General features: G+C 47.2%; 1 protein-coding gene across 1 annotated transcript in view; it reads right to left on the bottom strand.

Moving 5' to 3' along the window:
• Window positions 1–15000, bottom strand: part of LOC139402150 (SH3 and multiple ankyrin repeat domains protein 1-like) — a 49936-nt gene that overhangs the window by 9429 nt on the left and 25507 nt on the right. Inside the window, exons 13-18 of the mRNA XM_071146233.1 lie at window positions 14533–14646; window positions 13988–14063; window positions 5041–5123; window positions 4704–4828; window positions 4425–4560; window positions 4249–4329 (exon numbers count right to left, since the gene is read on the bottom strand). Of these exons, the coding sequence (XP_071002334.1) occupies window positions 4249–4329; window positions 4425–4560; window positions 4704–4828; window positions 5041–5123; window positions 13988–14063; window positions 14533–14646 (615 nt within the window). The remainder of the gene's footprint in view (window positions 1–4248; window positions 4330–4424; window positions 4561–4703; window positions 4829–5040; window positions 5124–13987; window positions 14064–14532; window positions 14647–15000) is intronic.

Here is a 15000-nt window from a genome sequence, read left to right as displayed (position 1 = left end):
AGCGTGAGTAGACCACAGGGTTCTACAGACGGGTTTAGAGAGTAGTGGAGCGTGAGTAGACCACAGGGTTCTACAGACGGGTTTAGAGAGTAGTGGGGCGTGAGTAGACCACAGGGTTCTACAGACGGGTTTAGAGAGTAGTGGGGCGTGAGTAGACCACAGGGTTCTACAGACGGGTTTAGAGAGTAGTGGAGCGTGAGTAGACCACAGGGTTCTACAGACGGGTTCAGAGAGTAGTGGAGCGTGAGTAGACCACAGGGTTCTACAGACGGGTTTAGAGAGTAGTGGAGCGTGAGTAGACCACAGGGTTCTACAGACGGGTTTAGAGAGTAGTGGAGCGTGAGTAGACCACAGGGTTCTACAGACGGGTTTAGAGAGTAGTGGAGCGTGAGTAGATCACAGGGTTCTACAGACGGGTTTAGAGAGTAGTGGGGCGTGAGTAGACCACAGGGTTCTACAGACGGGTTTAGAGAGTAGTGGAGCGTGAGTAGACCACAGGGTTCTACAGACGGGTTTAGAGAGTAGTGGAGCGTGAGTAGACCACAGGGTTCTACAGACGGGTTTAGAGAGTAGTGGAGCGTGAGTAGACCACAGGGTTCTACAGACGGGTTTAGAGAGTAGTGGAGCGTGAGTAGACCACAGGGTTCTACAGACGGGTTTAGAGAGTAGTGGGGCGTGAGTAGACCACAGGGTTCTACAGACGGGTTTAGAGAGTAGTGGAGCGTGAGTAGACCACAGGGTTCTACAGACGGGTTTAGAGAGTAGTGGAGCGTGAGTAGACCACAGGGTTCTACAGACGGGTTTAGAGAGTAGTGGAGCGTGAGTAGATCACAGGGTTCTACAGACGGGTTTAGAGAGTAGTGGAGCGTGAGTAGACCACAGGGTTCTACAGACGGGTTTAGAGAGTAGTGGAGCGTGAGTAGACCACAGGGTTCTACAGACGGGTTTAGAGAGTAGTGGAGCGTGAGTAGACCACAGGGTTCTACAGACGGGTTTAGAGAGGGGTTCAGACAGACACCTGTGACTGTGTGAGGTTGTGTATTGTGGGGGTCACGTTTTTAGAGGTGGTGAGTGGTAGGAAAGTGTTTTGTTAAAATGTCTTAAATGTTAGCTGAATGATGTTTGGGTCATTTCATTTCAGACACGCCAAATCATTCAGTTTAGAAAACAACAGTGTGTAATAACTGTTGAACAACGTTCCAGTAATAAGAAAGATAGCATACTGTCATTAGCCTTGTAATCGATGCTTAGGCTCCTGCTTTAGAAGTGAACGTGCTGTTAAAACTACGCTGAACAACTCAGGTAAGTGTGTGATATCATTTCCCTGTTGATGCTGGTGCTATCGTGCAGCGTGACCTCCAGGTGAACTGGGACACTGCACCAAGCATAGAGGTGAGACAGTTGAATGGGTATTGTCACTGATATGACTCCCTCACACTTTCTGCTCCTGAAACCTTTAGGGAATGCGCATATGGAATGAGGAGCAGAAGTTGATGCATAAAGAACAGTTGCAGGACAGACGTTTATATGAAAAGACATGTTTGTTTATGAAGATGAAATGAAACAAATATATCTACTGTATGGTTCTACATTAAATATGGAGAGTATAGTTGCATTATCACCCTGGACAGGGGCCATGTATGTGTGGGGTTATACAGTAGATATACTGCTATTACAGCGTTAAGGTGTGTGTAGTAGTGGGACGAGGGGTTGCAACATTAGTGTAGTGTAGGTTTGGGATGTTCCATACTATAGGGGTAGTGATCATTGGTTTACAGGTGGGGGGAGATCAGGGCAGGGCAGGGGGTGTCTGTGGGGCGGCTGCTCATGCTGTGTGTCAATCAGTCAGTCAGGGGTTTGGATGAGGTGATGAGGGGTTAGTCAGGGGTTTGGACCACAGAGAGGGGTGATGAGGGGTTAGTCAGGGGTTTGGACCACAGAGAGGGGTGATGAGGGGATAGTCAGGGGTTTGGACCACAGAGAGGGGTGATGGGGGGATAGTCAGGTGTTTGGACCACAGAGAGGGGTGATGGGGGGATAGTCAGGGGTTTGGACCACAGTGAGGGGTGTTGGGGGGATAGTCAGGGGTTTGGACCACAGAGAGGGGTGATGGGGGGGATAGTCAGTGGTTTGGACCACAGAGAGAGGTGTTGGGGGGTTAGTCAGGGGTTTGGACCACAGAGAGGGGTGTTGGGGGGATAGTCAGGGGTTTGGACCACAGAGAGGGGTGATGGGGGGATAGTCAGGGGGTTGGACCACAGAGAGGGGTGTTGGGGGGATAGTCAGGGGGTTGGACCACAGAGAGGGGTGTTGGGGGGATAGTCAGGGGTTTGGACCACAGAGAGGGGTGTTGGGTGGATAGTCAGGGGTACAGTAAGCTAGTAGTTACCCAACCATCTGGATCTTATCCTGGCTCTGCACTAGAGGAGATAATAAGCCGTGTGTATTGAGGACAGGAGTAATGTCTCAGCAGACTGGCTTGTAAGGGAGAGTGACATGTGGGAGTCTGTTGGAATGAGCTGGAATCTGACCTAGGATCAGATAGGAAATACTCAGAGGCTCCCGCTTGCCTCTCATATTATCTGCTCCCATAAATCATCATCATGGGCGAAGTGAGCATGCTCAGTAGAGACCGCAGCAGCATCTACAGTGGTCTCCCTCAGAGTGACACCCACCCCTGCAGTGTTACCCTGGTAACAACACACTCAGCCAGTGTAGGTGTGTTTGTGGAGACGTGGGACTGGTCTGGGGGTGCTAGGGTTACAGGGCTGGGGGGTGCAGGGGTAAAAGGGGGGCGCAGTGAAAAGGATCAGGGGTGGGTGGGGTCATTGTTTGAGGGGTTACCTGTAGTGGGGGTGCTGGAAGTGACAGTGTGGAACCTCTGAAAGAACAGTGAAATGCATTGAGACTCTCATCCATGTTGGTACCCTAACAATGCTGTCACCATTAAGGTTCTGACACCTTTCCCTGGACACTCAGACAGTACATGACAGTGTCACTTCTCTGCCTCTCTTGCTTCCCCTCCTGTTCTTCCCTCTGTCCATCACAGCCCACCTCTCTGTGACTTTGTATCCCCTGTTCTTCCCTCTGTCCATCACAGCCCACCTCTCTGTGACTTTGTATCCCCTGTTCTTCCCTCTGTCCATCACAGCCCACCTCTCTGTGACTTTGTATCCCCTGTTCTTCCCTCTGTCCATCACAGCCCACCTCTCTGTGACTTTGTATCCCCTGTTCTTCCCTCTGTCCATCACAGCCCACCTCTCTGTGACTTTGTATCCCCTTTTCTTCCCTCTGTCCATCACAGCCCACCTCTCTGTGACTTTGTATCCCCTGTTCTTCCCTCTGTCCATCACAGCCCACCTCTCTGTGACTTTGTATCCCCTGTTCTTCCCTCTGTCCATCACAGCCCACCTCTCTGTGACTTTGTATCCCCTTTTCTTCCCTCTGTCCATCACAGCCCACCTCTCTGTGACTTTGTATCCCCTTTTCTTCCCTCTGTCCATCACAGCCCACCTCTCTGTGACTTTGTATCCCCTGTTCTTCCCTCTGTCCATCACAGCCCACCTCTCTGTGACTTTGTATCCCCTGTTCTTCCCTCTGTCCATCACAGCCCACCTCTCTGTGACTTTGTATCCCCTTTTCTTCCCTCTGTCCATCACAGCCCACCTCTCTGTGACTTTGTATCCCCTGTTCTTCCCTCTGTCCATCACAGCCCACCTCTCTGTGACTTTGTATCCCCTTTTCTTCCCTCTGTCCATCACAGCCCACCTCTCTGTGACTTTGTATCCCCTGTTCTTCCCTCTGTCCATCACAGCCCACCTCTCTGTGACTTTGTATCCCCTGTTCTTCCCTCTGTCCATCACAGCCCACCTCTCTGTGACTTTGTATCCCCTTTCCTTTCCCAATGGGCACACACTGGTTGAAACAACGTTTTTCCCACATCATTTCAATGACATTACGGTGAACCAACGTGGAATAGACGTCTGTGCCCAGTGGGTTCTTTCTTTTTTAGGCCTCTCTCGCTTTTTTCACTTCATGTATCTTAAGCTCTACCCATCCCTCCTGTGTTTCACCTTCTCTTCTCATCATCTCTCTCTATCTCCAGACATACATCTCCCTCTGCTATACATTCCTTTGTATTCCTTCTAGATGCTCTTTCCCTCTCCGTATGTTCCTGGTCTCCCTCCTCCTCTGTCCTCGTCTTTCCTGTCTCTACCCAGAACCCAACCCACATCCCCCATGTCTTACCCATCTCCTCCAGTTCTGAGGTCATGGATTTGGAGCGGAGAGCGATGGCCGGAGTGCTTAGTCTTTTACTCTGCTGGGGGACTGTGGAGAAAGGAAAGCATTATCATCCTCGTCCTCATCCTCATCCTCCTCATCATCATCGTTGTCGTAGTTCTAGACCCTGTGTTGTCTCTTACTTTTCTTTCTCTGGCCATCCTCCATGTCAGGGTTGCGTGTCACCATGACAACCTTGACCATGAGGGCGTTTCCACCTTGCCTGATCATGTTGACCACCTGCCTGTGTCCCACCTTCACCACATTCTGACCATTCACCTGAGAGGGGGGGGGGGGGGGGGGGGGGTGTAGAGGGGAAGAAGAAGAAGTCCATGTGATTGGTTAGAGAGGGTGATTTTTCATAATAATAGTCATTGTGAAGAATCCAGCTTCAGCTCCCATCATGCCCTAGCAGCCCACACCTCAATGAGGAAGTCTCCCATTCTCAGACCGGCTCTCCAGGCCACGCCTCCTTCGTCGACAGACTCCAGGTACTGCAGTGCTGGGAAGGCTGGGGTGGGAGTGAACTCCTCGATGGGGGTCTGAGCTGAAGACAGAGAACAGAGGGGTAACCAGCATTATGTCATAACCACTGTAACAACTAGACTGATGAAGCCCATGCAGCACAGTGAGACTGTCCAAGTGTGTTCATCTGTGTGTGTGCCTGTGTGCGTGTGCCTGTGTGCGTGTGCCTGTGTGTTAAAGGTCTGTATGCCTGACTGTCTATCTATCAACAGCTGATCGCACGTGTTTCCTTACCCTTGGCTCCTCTCAGCACAAAGCCAAAACCCTCACTGTCTTTTTTCTGCAGAAGCACTGTCTTCTCCTTGATGATATAGTCACTAAGAGAGAGGACAGAGAGAGATGAGGAGAGACACTTAGCGATAACATGAGATACATTCAAAAAGGAGTGGAAAAAGGGGACAGCAGGAAGAAGAGAAAGAGAGAGAGAGGTAGGAGAGAGAGGTAGGAGAGAGAGGTAGGAGAGAGAGAGGTAGGAGAGAGAGAGGTAGGAGAGAGAGAGGTAGGAGAGAGAGGTAGGAGAGAGAGAGGTAGGAGATAGGTATCTGCCCCAGGAGGGAGCCTTAATCCTGGGAGAGAGAGGGAGGTGGGAGGGGTCAGGGACCTTCTGAAATGAGGGCACATTTTTTAAGCACATGAATTAATACATTTAACTGACTCTGCCCTGACTCGGCTCCCCAGAGCTGGGCAGTGGGTTTTGTATTTCCTGTGTCCTCTCTGGGGTCAGGGGTCAGCTGATAACATAATGCACCAGACCAGGGGCTCGCTGGGCAGCCTTGTGTCGGCGACAGGGCGAGGTACAGTGAGATTGCGCTGGGTTGGTTGACAGAAAGACCAGAGATGTTGTTCCAGAACCTCACTCTCTAAGATGCTAGGCTATATATGATGATGGCGGTTGCCTGAGCAACAAGCTACAGGACGTAGGATCTAACTGGTGTAATATAGAGAGGCCTGACTACACTGGAAGAGAGAAATGTATGCACAGCTAGGTGCTCTGATGACACAGACGTAGTCTTCCAAAGAAGAAGAATCCTCACATGTAGAGCCAATAAAGAGGTCAGGTTATGTTGGTCTGCCTCGCTAAAATAGCCTCATGAATAAACAGGGGATAATGAGTATGGGAGATGACGATAATTGGCAGTTTCCAGTTGCTATCTAACTAGAGTACATGGAGCTATCATGGAAAGACCACAGAAGAAGTGCGAATACCCACAAGCACCTGCATGTCAGCCACTTTTGAGAGACCTAGTTTAGGTAGTTACCCAGTCATCCAATGATTCAACTAGCTACTGTCAACATACTGTTTACCTTTAATAATGTTTACGTACTGTATGTCTTCCCTTCTTCACCCAGGCCGTCCCCTCCACTGGCATAGCAACTCGCATAGCAACTCACTTAAATACAGTCATTTGCCAGCATGAACCAATGAGCACCACACAATCACGGACTGCATCCATCTGTAATGACACCTTCCTCATAATTGAGCCTAGTGCACCACTGTTGACCAGAGATGAATGGGATCTATATGGGGAATAAGGTGTCATTTGGGACCCGCCACACCATGGGGATTGGTTTGTTAGGTTGGTTATGTTCCTCACACAAACATTCCTCTGGACTGCAGCCCAGTGGTATCTATACTGACACAAGCTCTCCTGTCATCAAGTCTGTCACCAACTCAAGGTTGTGCATACCGTAATAACACCACACAATCATCTAACCATGTTCCTCCTACATACATACCTACTGTATCTCCAATGTAACTGATCCATGCAACACAATCTAGAAGTTAGAGCTGGGGGATATGGACAAAAATCCCCATCGTGATAAATTACCTCAATTAATGCTATAACCATAAATAGAATGATACGTTAAGAACATGAATGTGCACCACAGTTTATAACATGAATTAATGTGCACCACAGTTTATAACATTAATGTGCACCACAGTTTATAACATGAATTAATGTGCACCACAGTTTATAACATTAATGTGCACCACAGTTTATAACATTAATGTGCACCACAGTTTATAACATTAATTAATGTGAACCACCGTTTATAACATTAATGTGCACCACAGTTTATAACATTAATGTGAACCACAGTTTATAACATTAATGTGAACCACAGTTTATAACATTAATGTGAACCACAGTTTATAACATTAATGTGCACCACAGTTTATAACATTAATGTGAACCACAGTTTATAACTATTATCCTTTAAACTACTACTACTAGTTTGATGGTTGTCCCATTCACAATCACCCATATTAGCAAACTTATTTCATTTCAAACTTCAATCAATCAATCAAATGTATTTATAAAGCCCTTCTTACATCAGCTGATTTCACTAAGTGTTGTACAGAAACCAGCCTAGAACCCCAAACAGCAATGCAGGTGTAGAAGCACGTGTAGAACTTCACATTTCTCTAGTATAGGATACTTATCGTAGTGAACGGTAACAGCAAAATGCCTGCGATAAGTGATTGGTATGGTCGGTGTGGATCATTTGGGGTTTATCGTCCCAGCTCTGCTATAAGTATTGGTAACATCATCTAGAAGCATAGCAAGGGGGACTGCTACCCATGGCACAGCATGTCCCTCTCAAACCACTTCTCATTCTCTTATACACTAATGTTTGTACACATACACAGGGGCACACATTGATAACGCACACACACGTACACACACCATATGTAGACACAGTAGAAGCAGAGCCACTAGCGGGGATACATGTTATAGATCTGCCTCCTATACCTTGTTCTCAATCAGCAACAGCTCAAAGACCGTCACACACAGAGACCCACAAACACGACACACGCACACATTCTGCAGATGAGAGAAGCAGCAATTATCAGACAGTTGTGTCGGTACTGTGTTGCTACTGAAGGCAGACGTACAGACACGGAGAGGGAGAGGAGAGTGATTAATGTACATGGAGACACAGCTAGGCTGTAACGTTACTGCTAATGTACCGGGCTGTGCATGCGTCTCTCCTTCCTCACTACACACACACACACAGACACACACAGACGCACACACGGACACACGTACAGGCTCATGCATTGCAACACATCCCATCTGTCTATCGATTAGTCTTCCTAATCACTCCAGTCTACCATCCATGTCCACATGCATGCTCCCCTCCCTCCCTCCCTCCCTCCCTCCCTCCCTCCCTCCCTCCCTCCCTCCCTCCCTCCCTCCCTCCCTCCCTCCCTCCCTCCCTCCCTCCCTCCCTCCCTCCCTCCCTCCCTCCCTCCCTCCCTCCCTCTATCCTCCAGCCCTGCGACCAGTGAGAAATCAAAAACAGCCAGTACCTGTAAATGAACCAGACACTCCTATTCATGGGGCCTAGCGATGGCCAGGAAGAAGAGAGGGAGAGATCCTCCTCGCCGCATCCCCCCATCGCCATTTCCCCCCCCCTCCTCCTCCTCCTCCTCCTCCTCCTTCTCGTCTTCCAGCGAGAGAGCAGCGAGTACGAGCCGAGGGAGGGGAGGAGAGGAGGAGAGAGCGATGGAGAGAGAGAGAGTGAGGGCCTAGCTCTCCCAGCCCCTTCATACTTAAGACAGACAGAGAACGAGGGAGCAGGAGAGAGATGGAGATGGTTCACTGTGACTGCGACACAGAGAGAGAGAGAGAGAGAGAGAGGGGAACAAGAGAGGGAGAAGGAGGGAGTGTGTGAGTGAGGGGGAAGATGGTTTAGCATAAAAAGGGAGAGAGATATGAGGTAATTTTGAGAGAGGGGAGAAAGAGCGGGCCAAGGGGTGATCGGGTTTGTTTGCTGAGTATGTGACTATTTCATACACCAACAGAATATAAAGAGAAAAGAGACGCACTGACGCGCACACACATACACACACTCAAACACATTCCTTTCTCCTTTCTCCTATCTCTGTATATATCTCTCTCAGTGGTATTCACTGAGTCTGTCTATCACTGTTTTCCTCCTCAGTTATGATTCTCCATTCACAAGAACGGATGCATTTTGGATGAGTTAAGGCCATGTTCTGTTTGACTCCTCTCTCTTGCTGTAACTCACTCCAGATAGGGAGATACTGTAAAACGCACTGATTGTTGCTCTGAACTGCTGAGGCTTGCATCCTGTCATCACAATCACAATGTTTTTCACAACTCATATATGTATACAGGCTATTTATGATCATTATGATAGATGATTCATCTATTATCAAATTCACATAGAAATCTGACTTCTTTGAAAGCACGTGTGTAGATGTGTTCTATGTGTGGTATTTCTATGCTTCCCGTTCTTAAGTTTCGTTTTTTGTGTCTTTTACTTTCAGTTTTGTACACCAGCTTCAAACAGCTGAAAATACAACACTTTGGGTTATTGATAATGTATTTCACAGAGGTTTAGATGGTACAATGATTCTCTACACTATGCATTGCTTGTTTTGTCAAAATGAACTGAAATCAGGAGAACTATTAGAATTTTAGCAACCAGGAAATAGTAGAGAGATTTCTGCATATTGCACCTTTAATAAACCAAATATAACTCGTGAATTCTATATTATCTCTCTTTTCCCCATCTCCTACCTCTTTTCACCACCTGTCAACCTATGTCTTCCTCCCATCTCACGTCTCTACCATTTCCCCATTTCTGTAACCTCTGCACTCGTTTTGTCCTACCCCTCTTCCGTCCTCTCTACTTCAGTGACCCTACATGCCCTTATAACTCTTAACATCTCCCCTCCCCCATGGCCTTTAATCAACACACACACATGTACACAGTCCCCTCCCCTCTCCTCCTCTTTCCTCTCTCACATTGTCTGTAAACAAAGCAGAGCGCATGAATGAAAAGAGGAGAGCGAGGCAGGGAAACGGGAGGAAGGAGACGCATCAAGACAGACAGGAAGAAGAAGAGGGATTCAGCTGGGGATGAGCAGCAGAAGGAAGAGAGAGAATTAGAGCGAGAGAGATTCTCTTTAAAAAGGCACTCACATCATCTCTGTCAGTGCTTCGTTCGATGTATGTCGATGTTGTCTTCTGTCGCCTTTCCCTCCCTCCCTCCCTCTCTGCCTCCCTGTCTCTCGCTCAATCTCCCCCTCTCTCTCCCCCTACCTCTCTCTGGTGCCTTTCTGCCTTCACTGCCTATTGCTGTTCTTCTCCTCTCTCTCCCCCTACCTCTCTCTGGTGCCTTTCTGCCTTCACTGCCTATTGCTGTTCTTCTCCTCTCTCTCCCCCTACCTCTCTCTGGTGCCTTTCTGCCTTCACTGCCTATTGCTGTTCTTCTCCTCTCTCTCCCCCTACCTCTCTCTGGTGCCTTTCTGCCTTCACTGCCTATTGCTGTTCTTCTCCTCTCTCTCCCCCTACCTCTCTCTGGTGCCTTTCTGCCTTCACTGCCTATTGCTGTTCTTCTCCTCTCTCTCCCCCTACCTCTCTCTGGTGCCTTTCTGCCTTCACTGCCTATTGCTGTTCTTCTCCTCTCTCTCCCCCTACCTCTCTCTGGTGCCTTTCTGCCTTCACTGCCTATTGCTGTTCTTCTCCTCTCTCTCCTTCCCTCCCTCTCTTTTTGTTTCTCTCTCTGCATGTTAAGCTATACTGCTGTGAATTTAGTGTATGGCCACGCGCGTGTGTGTGTGTGTGTGTGTGTGTGTGTGTGTGTGTGTGTGTGTGTGTGTGTGTGTGAGGGAGGGAGGGAGAGAGAGAGAGAGAGAGAGAGAGAGGGAGAGAGGTAGAGAGAGAGAGGGAGAGGGAGAACGAGAGAGAGAGGGAGAGATTGAGTGAGAAAAACGAGAGAGCGGGAGAGAGTGAGAGAAAGAGAGTGAGAGTGAGAGAGGGAGAAAGAGTACAAGGAGGAGGGGGCAAGCGAGTGAATGTTGGCAGGTGTTTGGTCATGTTAGTGTGTGTGACTCGTGTGTGTGGTCATGTATGTGTGACTCGTGTGTAACTCGTGTGTGTGGTCATGTGTGTGTGACTCATGTGTGTGTGGTCATGTGTGTATGAGTGTATGTGTGCATGAGTGTTCACCTATAATGTAAAATGTACAATGTGCACCAGAAGGTGATTTGAAAGCACCTCTTGTGATGGAGGGCAATAATCCACTCTTCTCCAGAATGTGTGTGTGCTTCCTTGTCCCTATTTCACAGACCGCTGCCCCAGAACAGTTGTCATGTGTGTTACTAGGGGAGTTCACTGCCATGGGCTCTGAGACACAGGGAGAGAGGGGGCACGGAGGAGGGAGGCTTATTTGGATGGAAGAAGAGAACAAGGAAGGAAGGAAGGAAGGAGACAAGTAAAGGAGTAAAGAAGGGAGGATAAGGTCAAATAGGGAGAAAGGAGGAATGGATTGATAAAGATGGACACTTAGGGGTGAAAATGTATAGAGGGAGAACATCTCTCCCTGATCATCTCTCCTCTTCCTCTAATCCTTGTTAATGTAATCGCTGTGCCACAATATCAATTTAAGCCATTCATTTAGCTGACTGCCGTCTCGACCGAGCCTTGTTAAACTGTCACAGCTAGTCAGAGCAGTAAAAGCCTGCTTCATTAGACAGATCAGGAGGTGTACAAGATCTCTTACTGTCAATATAAAAACATCTTCCATCTAAAAGCGGATTGAAAGGTGATGAGGTGAAAGTGGGAGAGAAAGGGGGGTTGTTCATTCACGTCTATTTCCTCTCCTGCGTTCTCTCTCCCTTTTCTCTTCTTCGTCTACTTCTACATACTGTAGAATCTCTCCTCTTCACCTCCTTTCTTGCTCTGTTCATCCCTCTCTCCCTCCAGAGTGCCCTTCACTGTCTGTTCTCCAGATGGAAACACCACAGGGGAGGGAGGGTGATGGAGAGAAAATTAAAAAGAACAGGGGGTGAGTAAAACAGTGATGAATAAAAATAAAGGGAGTGATAGAGAGAGAGAGGTGGAAGGGGTGACAAAGCCAAATATAGAGGAGTGGAGAAAAGCAGGGTGAGATGGATCCACACTAGTGCTCTGATAAAAACAGACTTAGCAGTGAGTTAGCATTGAGTTAGCAGTGAGTTAGCAGTGAGTTAGCAGTGAGTTGGCATTGAGTTAGCATTGAGTTAGCAGTGAGTTAGCAGTGAGTTAGCAGTGAGTTGGCATTGAGTTAGCATTGAGTTAGCAGTGAGTTAGCAGTGAGTTAGCAGTGAGTTAGCAGTGAGTTGGCATTGAGTTAGCAGTGAGTTAGCAGTGAGTTAGCAGTGAGTTGGCATTGAGTTAGCAGTGAGTTAGCAGTGTCACAGACTGACTAAACAACCTGGAGTTTTATATCGTATCGGGTACATTTGTTTAAATATCCCTGATGTGGGTGTAGAAACGTTTGTGTGAGTTTCCATGTAGGTGTCAGTCGCTTGGTAGAGCACGTAAGTCTAAATGAAATTACGCAAAATAATGAATGCTTTTGTGTGTGTTTGTGTTGTCAAGATGGCAGTGTGTTTATTTCTTTGTGAATAATTCTCCAAGTCCAGGACCGTTAAATTGGTTTGCCTCATAACAGAGCCTCTCTGAGCCGCCACGCAAAAACATGACATTAAAGAGAGGGACATTACATCACTAGGTGTTAATGAGAGGAGTTACACTCCGAAGTGTCAACGTAGCGATCTGGAAGTCAACAACAACGACAACATAATCAACAAGCACATCAGTAGAGGCCACGTTGATGACAGTCTACAGAAGTTCAGATATCAGATGAGTACTGTATGTAACTTCAGATATCTGACCAGTACTGTATGTAACTTCAGATATCTGACCAGTACTGTATGTAACTTCAGATATCTGACCAGTACTGTATATAACTTCAGATATCTGACCAGTACTGTATGTAACTTCAGATAGCAGACCAGTACTGTATGTAACTTCAGATATCAGACCAGTACTGTATGTAACTTCAGATATCTGACCAGTACTGTATGTAACTTCAGATATCTGACCAGTACTGTATATAACTTCAGATATCTGACCAGTACTGTATGTAACTTCAGATATCTGACCAGTACTGTATATAACTTCAGATATCTGACCAGTACTGTATGTAACTTCAGATAGCAGACCAGTACTGTATGTAACTTCAGATATTTGACCAGTACTGTATGTAACTTCAGATATCAGACCAGTACTGTATGTAACTTCAGATATCAGACCAGTACTGTATGTAACTTCAGATATCAGACCAGTACTGTATGTAACATCAGATATCAGACCAGTACTGTATGTAACTTCAGATATCAGACCAGTACTGTATGTAACATCAGATATCAGACCAGTACTGTATGTAACTTCAGATATCAGACCAGTACTGTATGTAACTTCAGATAGCAGACCAGTACTGTATGTAACTTCAGATATCTGACCAGTACTGTATGTAACTTCAGATATCAGACCAGTACTGTATGTAACATCAGATAGCAGACCAGTACTGTATGTAACTTCAGATATCTGACCAGTACTGTATGTAACTTCAGATATCAGACCAGTACTGTATGTAACTTCAGATATCAGACCAGTACTGTATGTAACTTCAGATATCAGACCAGTACTGTATGTAACTTCAGATATCAGACCAGTACTGTATGTAACTTCAGATATCTGACCAGTACTGTATGTAACTTCAGATATCAGACCAGTACTGTATGTAACTTCAGATATCAGACCAGTACTGTATGTAACTTCAGATATCAGACCAGTACTGTATGTAACATCAGATATCTGACCAGTACTGTATGTAACTTCAGATATCAGACCAGTACTGTACGTAACTTCAGATATCTGACCAGTACTGTATGTAACTTCAGATATCAGACCAGTACTGTACGTAACTTCAGATATCTGACCAGTACTGTACGTAACTTCAGATATCTGACCAGTACTGTATGTAACTTCAGATATCAGTAGATCACCCAAACACAATCCATCACACAGTAGATCACCCAATCACAATCCATTGCACAGTAGTTCACCCAATCACAATCCATGGCACAGTAGATCACCCAATTAAAATCCATGGCACAGTAGATATACAGTATATTACCCATAGTCCCAAACACACGTTGACGCAGTACTGTAGATCACTCTAACAAAGCCCATCTTACAGCTACCCAACTCACTCCAACATACCCCAAGCATATCCAGGGCAAGATCACTCAACTCACTGACTTCCAGGTAGACCTCTGAGTATGACACTGTAGAGAAAGTCTCCCCATCCTTACCTGGGAGCGTCGAAGCTGTCGTAGGAGCCCACGGTGTAATGGCGGAACAGTCTCTTGGCTTTCTCACTGCGGCTCTCTAAAACACACGACCACAGTGTTATCAGCATGATGGCTGCCTGCCTGCCACACTGACCAACAGTGTCACTACAGTCACACGCTGCTGTTAGACTACAGCCTGAACCTCGACAGTAAACGTCTCTCTATTGAGTCTCTAGATACAGTCAAACCAGCTGTGTTTACCACTGCCTTAGGCCTTAGTGGTGGGCAGACACCACTACTACGACTAGTGTAGGACCTTCCTTCCCTGTCAACCCACACCTTGCTTCTGCTGCTCTAATCATTCTGAGAGTCTAGAGTGTTACTTCCCCAGTGTTACTACCTAACTGTAGACCTCCTGCTAAATGTGTTGTTTTTTATGCCTGTGTGTCTGTGTGTAGCAGCCAGAGCTGCCGTGTGTGTGTGTGTGTGTGTGTTTTTCTGACCAATGAGAGGGGAGAGAGAGAGGCACGCTGCGTGTGTCTGCAGGTGTGTGGTCAGGGCCTCACCTGAGCGGTTGTCCTGGCTACGGACTGCCACTTCCTCTACACAGTCTGAGGGGAACCAGCCGGTCCGTCCCTTAACCGTGCCCTCCCAGAACCCTCCCTCGCCCACACTCAGCACTGCATGAGGGGACAGGAAAGAGCGTTGCACGTCAGAGCCATTACCTCACAGTCAGTATACACAAAACAACATATAGGCACAAACAACAACAAGGAAAGAGCCACAACATGTAAACAGACACAGAGGAATGTAAACACACAAACAGGCATGCAAACCTCTCTACGTACTCACCAAGACATACATACCTGGAAACACCTTAGACTCACTCACAGACACACACATATTCATACCTGCAGACATTGAAGACAAGGACAAACAAGGACCTTATACTCTCATTAAGACAGGTAGACAACATCCACTAGACAGACTCATACATACACCACTCACATCAGCAGACAGAGACCTAGCCTGGG

Source organism: Oncorhynchus clarkii, unplaced genomic scaffold (genome assembly GCF_045791955.1).
Source record: "Oncorhynchus clarkii lewisi isolate Uvic-CL-2024 unplaced genomic scaffold, UVic_Ocla_1.0 unplaced_contig_6055_pilon_pilon, whole genome shotgun sequence".
In the NCBI taxonomy this organism is placed as follows: Eukaryota; Metazoa; Chordata; class Actinopteri; order Salmoniformes; family Salmonidae; genus Oncorhynchus; species Oncorhynchus clarkii.
Note: the sequence above shows the minus strand (reverse complement) of the source record. Positions and strands in the feature narration are given on the sequence as shown.